At 37.6% G+C, this 8,306-nt stretch overlaps 1 protein-coding gene and 1 long non-coding RNA gene across 2 annotated transcripts in view; one reads left to right on the forward strand and one right to left on the reverse strand.

Annotated features, from left to right (window-relative positions):
* Positions 1-6,440, reverse strand: part of CCDC39 (coiled-coil domain containing 39) — a 50,194-nt gene extending 43,754 nt beyond the window's left edge. The window contains exon 1 of the mRNA XM_058730576.1: positions 6,196-6,440. Within this exon, the coding sequence (XP_058586559.1) occupies positions 6,196-6,285 (90 nt within the window). The 5' untranslated portion in view covers positions 6,286-6,440. The remainder of the gene's footprint in view (positions 1-6,195) is intronic.
* Positions 6,441-6,499: 59 nt separating this feature from the next.
* On the forward strand, positions 6,500-7,518 carry LOC131512209 (uncharacterized). Its single transcript, XR_009262024.1, has 2 exons — positions 6,500-7,178; positions 7,279-7,518. It is a non-coding gene; the product is annotated as an uncharacterized LOC131512209 (long non-coding RNA).
* The last annotated feature ends 788 nt before the right edge of the window (positions 7,519-8,306 follow it).

Consider the following 8,306-nt stretch of genomic DNA (forward strand, 5'->3'; position numbering starts at 1 on the left):
AAAAAAAGAAGAATTAGAATGGCATTAAGTACATTTATGTGTTGTGCAACAATTGCCACCATCCACCTAGAAATTTTCATCTTCCCAAACTGAAACTCTGCGCCCATTAAACCCTAACTCCCCATTCTTCTTCCCCCCCACCCAGCCTCTGGAAATCACCATTCTACTTGTGTCTCTATGAACTTGACTACTCTAGGTATGTCATATAAGTGAAACCATACAGGATTTGTCCTTTTGTGTCCATCTTATTTCACTTTGTATAAGGTCCTTAAGGTTTATCATTCACTTTTTTTTTATTTTTTAAAATTTACATCCAAATTAGTTAGCATATAGTGCGACGACGATTTCAGGAGTAGATTCCTTAGTGCCCCTTACCCATTTAGCTCATTCCCCCTCCCACAACCCCTCCAGTAACCCCCTGTTTGTTCTCCATATTTATGAGTCTCTTCTGTTTTGTCCCCTTCCTTGTTTTTATATCATTTTTATTTCCCTTCCCTTATGTTCATCTGTTTTGTCTCTTAAAGTCCTCATATGAGTGAAGTCATATGATTTTTGTCTTTCTCTGACTAATTTCACTTAGCATAATACCCTCCAGTTCCATCCACGTAGTTGCAAATGGCAAGATTTCATTCTTTTTGATTGCTGAGTAATACTCCATTGTATAGATATACCACATCTTCTTTATCCATTCATCCTTCAGTGGACATTTGGGCTCCTTCCATACTTCGGCTATTGTTGATAGTGCTGCTATAAACATAGGGGTGCATGTGTCCCTTTGAAACAGCACACCTGTATCCCTTGGATAAATGACTAGTAGTGCAATTGCTGGGTCGTAGGGTAGTAGTTCTATTTTTAGTTTTTTGAGGAACCCCCATACTGTTTTCCAGAGTAGCTGTACCAGCTTGCATTCCCATATCATTCACTGTTAATGCATTAAGGTTTTCATCCTGGTATAGTAAATGATCCACCTTTGTTAAATGGTTTACAGACATATTTTTTAAATGGTTTATTTAAGGGATATATGTTCTGTTTTTATTTTTACTGCATTATTCATACCTTTATATTCTTATTTTTGTCTATTAGAACTGTCCAATTCTGATGTCAATATTGAAGTATCCTACTACAACTGTATTTTTGTCAAAGTCTACTTGTATTTATAATAGTTTTTACTTTTTTTTTTTTTTTAATTTTTTTCGACGTTTTTAATTTATTTTTGGGACAGAGAGAGACAGAGCATGAACGGCGGAGGGGCAGAGAGAGAGGGAGACACAGAATCAGAAACAGGCTCCAGGCTCCGAGCCATCAGCCCAGAGCCTGATGCGGGGCTCGAACTCACAGACCGCGAGATCGTGACCTGGCTGAAGTCGGACGCTTAACCGACTGCGCCACCCAGGTGCCCCAATAGTTTTTACTTTTATGTACTTAGTTGTTATGTTGTTTGGTGCATACAGCTTTATGACTTTTATTTTCTTCATCAGTTACTAACTTTTATGATTGCGTAATGAACCCAGAGCAAGGCATCTGCTTTCCTAATGAAAGCATAATGATTAACTCTCCACAAGTTGATAATTCCTTCCCCACAGAATATCCAGGCATTTTTTGCTTCTTTTAAATATAAAAGGACATGCAAGGACCACCAGATATTTGTTGAAGACTTACATCAAGTGAGAGATATCAAGATAAACAAGTAAAAAGATCCCAAAGGAAACATAATTCAAGACACAAAAAAGAACTACACACACACACACACACACACACACACACTTATATTGTAAATGATATTGTACTACTAAAAGACCAGGTGCTACAAAAAAGCAACAAATAACCTGAAAATTAAAAATATGATATAGTTGCCAAAAAAAAACTACAATGTAAACATAAAACAAAACCCTAAAAGCTTCCAGACATTAAAATTGCAACCTACAAAGAAATGGAAATATTTCTAATAGCAGATTACTCACCAACATCACTACTGGAAGATAATATTTTTCCAAATTCTTCATAAAAAAAATTTTAACCTAGAACATTTGACTCAGCCAACACCATCAAATGTGAGATTAAATAAAAAACATTTTCAGATTCAGGGTTTACCTCCTATACACCCTTGTTAGGAAGACACAAGAAAGTATTCCTTATTTTGAGATAAGGAGATAACCCAAGAAAGAAGATATGTGACTTAGGAAGTAGAGCATCAACCACGTAAAAGAATAAAGGGAATTCTGTAGTCCACAGTTGGGAAATAGGTCTGTGGAAAAACAGTCCATATTAAAAAAACACAGGACTCCAGAAGGAAGGAGTAGAGGCAGAAAGAAGGTATCTTGAAGATTGATACTGTGATTAAAAGAATATAAACTTAAAGCAAGCAATGCAAGAAATCAATTGGCAACCAAGGATGCAAGGAATCAAAAGCACAAAACAATGGACGCTTCTTGAAACAACTATTTGAGCATAAGACCCAACTAGGCAAAAGATGAATCAAAGTGAAAAATCCAAGAAAAGATAAACTGAATAAAAGTGGCTACATTAAGGACCATTAAACCAGTTTAAATATAAAATTAAGGCTGGGGCGCCTGGGTGGCTCAGTCGGTTAAGCGTCCGACTTTGGCTCAGGTCATGTGATCTTGTGGTTTGGGAGTTTGAGCCCCGTGTCAGGCTCTGTGCTGACAGCTCGGAGCCTGAAGCCTGCTTCAGATTCTGTGTCTCCCTCTCTCTTTGCTCCTCCCCTGCTTATGCTCTGTCTCTCTCTGTCTCAAAAATAAATAAAAACATTAAAAATTTTTTTCATATAAAATTAAGGCTAAACACTTGTAGTAAATTAAAGGCACTGAATGGAATAAAAAATAAAGCTTGATAATATAAAAATAATAAAACCACTATTTTTTAATAGTGGTAACATGGGTAAAAGATGGTGTAAAGAAGTGAGAGAGCTAATTTCTTTGCTTTCAAAATGAAAAATGAAAGGGCAGGGAGTCAACCCATAACTGCCTACAAATGAAACAAAGAATTTTTTAAACAATAATCTAACCATTTCTTCTTATGCAGTTTTTCTTAATGTTAAGAAAGTTTCTTAGCAATCACTATCTCTTGTAATCAAGTAATATTTACCTGAAATTCAATAATTCCTTTCTTTTTTTTCTCTTAAGACAAATAAAATTAAACTTTTTATTAAATAAAAATGTTTATGTTAAAAACAGCACATATAGTAGGATTCCATTTTAATAATACTTCTGTCTTATGCAGAAGAATGAACCTGGAGCACTTACTTACACCATACACAAAAATAAACTCAAAATGGATGAAAAACCTAAATGTAAGACAGAAAGCCATCAAAATCCTAGAGGAGAAATCAGGCAACAACCTGATTGTTTGACCTCAGCCACAGCAACTTCTGGAGACTTGACATGTCTTCAGAGGCAACGGAAACAAAAGTAAAAATGAATTATTGGGACCTCATTAAAATAAAAAGGTTTTGCATGGCAAAGGAAACAATCAGCAAAACTAAAAGGCAACTGACGGATGGGAGAAGACATTTGCAAATGACATAGCAGATAAAGGGTTAGTATCCAAAATCTGTAAGGAATTTAACAAAATTAACACCCAAAAAACAAATAATCCAGTGAAGAAATGGGCAAAATACATGAATAGATATTTTTCCAAAGAGGACATCCAGATGGCTAACAGACACGAGAAGATGCTCAACATCACTCATCATCAGGGAAATACAAATCAAAACCACAATGAGATATCACCGTACCCCTGTCAGAATGGCTAAAATTAACAACTTGGGCAGCAACAGATGTTAACAAGGATGTAGAGAAAGAGGAACCCTTTTGCACTGCTGGTGGGAATGCAAACTGTGCAGCCTCTCTGGAAAACAGGATGGAGGTTCCTCAGAAAACTAAAAATAGAACTACCTTACGACCCAGCAATTACACTACTATTTATCCAAGGGATACAGGTGTACTGTTTTGAAAGGGCACATGCACCCCAATGTTTATAGCAGCGCTATCAACAATACCCAGAGTGTGGAGAGAGCCCAAATGTCCATCAACTGATGAACGGATAAAGAAGATGTGGTGGGTACACACACACACACACACACACACACACACACACACACACACAGGAATATTACTCGGTGATCCAAAAGAGCGAAATCTTGCCATTTGCAACAATGTGGATGGAACTAGAGTGTATTACGTTACAGGAAGTCAGTCAGAGAAAGATAAATATCATATGATTTCACTCATATGTGGAATTTAAGATACAAAACAGATGAATATAGGGGAAGGGAAGCAAAAATAATATAAAAACAGAGAGGGAGACAAGCCATAAGAGACTCTTAAATACATAGAACTGACAAACTGAGGGTTGCTGGAGGGGTGTTGGGTGGGGGGGAAGGACTAAATGGGTGAGGGGCATTTAGGAGGGCGCTTGTTGGGATGAGCACTGGGTGTTATATGTAAGTGATGAATCACTAAATTCTATTCCTGAAATCATTGTTACACTATATGTTAACTAACTTGGATTTAAATTTTAAAAAACAATGATACTTCTGTCTGTCTTTTCTATCTATATAACTGTAGACTATGATGTCTGGAATATTTGTTTAATGCCATGATAGTCACTTCTAGAGTCAACAGTGGGTATTTTTTATTTTTTACCCTTCTGTTTGAATATCTTAAACTTAGTAGAGTTGACTTTTTTTTTTTTTTCAACGTTTTTTTAATTTTATTTTTGGGACAGAGAGAGACAGAGCATGAACGGGGGAGGGGCAGAGAGAGAGGGAGACACAGAATCAGAAACGGGCTCCAGGCTCCGAGCCATCGGCCCAGAGCCTGACGCGGGGCTCGAACTTACGGACCGCGAGATCGTGACCTGGCTGAAGTCGGACGCCTAACCGACTGCGCCACCCAGGCGCCCCTAGAGTTGACTTTTTAATGCCACTGTTTATTCAGGTAAAGTGATTCTGGCCCTCACTCTTCTTTTTATTGCTCCGTAATATTTTTTAAATAGCTAATATAATTAATATGTATATAAAATCATATGAGACAAATATTATGGCAATAAAAAAACTAATATTTGATTGGAACTTTAACCCACATTAATATCCTTAGAGCTGTAAACAACCCTGTGAAATGATTATTTATTTCCAGTTTATATAAGAAGAAACAGGCTCACTACTGGTAAGTAAGATCTGAACCCAGGGCTGGAAACTTGTTAATATTATTATTCCTCAGTACTCAGTGCCAAATTTCTGCTTATTTTTTTTTTAGTGCCAAATTTCTTATATTCCCTAATGTTGCCCTTCATTAAAACAAAGCAACAAAAAACTGCAGCTAATTTAGACATTAGTAAACAGGTCAGAATATTTTGAAAAAAAAAAAAAAAAACTTCAAAAAACAGTGATGGATTTTCATTTTCTTTTCCAAGGGAAGAAAACCTTCTCTTCCATTCTGCAAAGTAATGTAAACATCATCTGTTTCTGGATCCTCCTCTACACAACACACTGCCATGTGACAGAACTTTAGACTAACTGCTAAAGGTTTTTAAAAGTTTTCTGAGCCAGATGCAATTTTATTTTTAACAACTACTATGCATTCATTCGTTGGAAGCCGGTGTAAAATATTCCTTACAACGTAAAATATTTTTATATCACTCTGTGACAACATCCTCACTTTGAAAAGCTGTAAACTGCACATTTTACATTCTTACTAGAACGTCTCTCTTGAAAATATTTCTTCAAGTCCCTTTCAACTTTAAATGTCTTAGACAGAAACTCAAAAAGTAATGTCAACCAGAGCGTGATTTGCTTATAAACATCCGCAAACAACTGTTGCTAGGAAAACCTCAGAGTCCCTTTGCAAGCCGAGCTTAATTCTGAGGAAGGGAAAAGCGGACGCAGGAACCAGACTTTCCTCTCCTGCCCCTGAGGCGAAATGGAGTGGGAGGAGAGAGAGTAACGATTCAGACTTTATAGTCGCGAATATCAATCATCCTTTCAATATACATTTTGTAATGCTTTGCAAGTACCGTAATGGGCAAACAGGTTAGGGAGGAAGGAGATGGTGCGGTGAGCATTAGACAGAAAGAGATAAAATTGGGGACGGAAAAGGGAAGAATAAAAGGGTTGGGGTATTCCTGCCAACCAAGAAACTATCCCCTCTTTCCCGGCCTTCTTCACCTGACCCTTACCTGATCTTCCAGGATCCTGTTCTCCTCGTTTGCCACCGGGATGGCGAACCCATCGTCCCAATGCAGCTCCGCCAAGAATTCATTACTCATGATGGCAAAAGGATAGAGAACCTCTGACAGGGTGGGGAGGAAAGATCCACCTTCTCGTATGGCCCGGGAGCAGCACACGAGGCAACTCCCTACACCCGCAAATGTCCCCAGTAATTACCACGATAACCCCAGCAACCGCCCCGCGTCCTTAGTTACCAAACAGGAAGTGCTCAAGCAGGGAGGCAAAACTTCCGGTTGAGAACTCTAGCCTCGGTCCGGAGCAGCTTTTCTTTTAAACTTCGAGGAAGCGAAGCAATTACTCCACAGGTTCGCTGGGGTTGGCGGCCCCAGCATAACTATCCCTGAAGTTGCAGCTCGGGATCGTCCCCCGGGGCGCTCCCAGAGAGTGTAAAGTCTGTGGCGCCTGCGGTCTCCGGGGAACACTGAGAGAGGTAATGGCATTGAGCCCCGCAACTGCTGGAGCGCACGCAGAAGATGAGAGCTATCAAAAACAGACTTTTCTTTTCAAGTGGTGTTTGAGTTTCATCTGTAGATGAAATCTCGTCGGCTGAGGTAGACTGATATTTTGAAGCAGAATTCACTCCCTAGAATCACTGATGTGTGTTTCCATCTTTTGTTTTAATCTCCTGGTCTTCCTCCCAGTGTTCATCTGCCCTTCGCAGCGTCTTAGCTGACCGCGGACATGGACTGCAGCAGGGTTTGGTAGTACCCCCAACCCCGCCTCACCGCTTCTACACTTTTCGCTGTACGTTTTCTATTAACATACACAAATCTTCAATTTCACATAAAAATTTGTATTTCTTCCTAATCTCCAAAAAAGCTAGGCAACACTGAGTCCACATTATCATGAAGGCATTCGGCTGAAGAGGAGTCCCAGTTAGAGTGGCCAGCACTACACCTATTCAGTAATTTGAATTACCCGCTCAGCACTGGTAGGTATTTGAGTTTACCGCCTCTGTTGGTTAGCATCTCAGAACTGGAAAGGATAAAACTATCAACTAATCCTTTTATTTTCCAAACAAATAAACTGAGGCTCCCTGAGGTGAAGCGATTAAAGTCAGCAGGACCTAAATGAGGATACAGATCTCCTACTACAAACTATGCTGTCTGCAATGAGAGTTGTTCTTGGCTGAAATACCCTCTATTACGGCATCATGAACATAAATTAACTTTGCTTATCGAATAAGCAACTATCTGTAGTCTTTTTTGCCCTTTTAAATTTTATTTTACCATTATCTTGTTACGCTTTTTATTATAAAAAGTTTAAATATATATATGTATATGTATGTGTGTGTATATATATATATAGAGAGAGAGAGAGAGAGGGAGAGAGAGCGCGCACATACCCACCCACATACTCATTATCTTGATTTAACATATTTTGCCACATTCACTTCATCTATATTATTTTGCTAAAGCTTTTTAAAACTAATCAGACATCATATTTTACCCCAACTACCTGAGCATGCATCACTAATGTTTAACATTCAATGTTTTCTAACACAAACACAGTATTATCACATCCGTCAAAATTAATAACATCAAAATTCTTGAATATCATCTAATAACTGTTTCATATTTATATTTCTTCAATTGTCCTGAAAATGTCTTTTTACTGTTGGTTTGTTATTATTATTGGTTTTGAAATCTTGTAGTAGCTTTGTCTCTTTGTGTTTACATGGTTTTCCATATATTGAATTATATGGAATATTTCTCTAGTCTCAAAGACTAGATTTAGCTTTTTGTGTTCTTAAAAACAATTTATATTTTTAAATTCTACCACTAGAAACATTTTATACATGTGGCATATTTTACAGATATATTGAATGCAGCATACATTATTTCACTGAATGACTACTCAGATGCAGCAGAATTCTATTATTCTTAGAAATGGCTTTTATACATTTGACTATGCATAGTATATTTCATGAGTCAAAGTTTAATGAACAAACCCCTTTACTGAAATAATACTATATTTATCTATATATACAACTACCATTTTTAGAAATAATTTTCATATGCGTGTCTTTATAGACCATATAAAATGCAGCACAGTGTGG

Source organism: Neofelis nebulosa, chromosome 5 (genome assembly GCF_028018385.1).
Source record: "Neofelis nebulosa isolate mNeoNeb1 chromosome 5, mNeoNeb1.pri, whole genome shotgun sequence".
NCBI classification, from domain to species: Eukaryota; Metazoa; Chordata; class Mammalia; order Carnivora; family Felidae; genus Neofelis; species Neofelis nebulosa.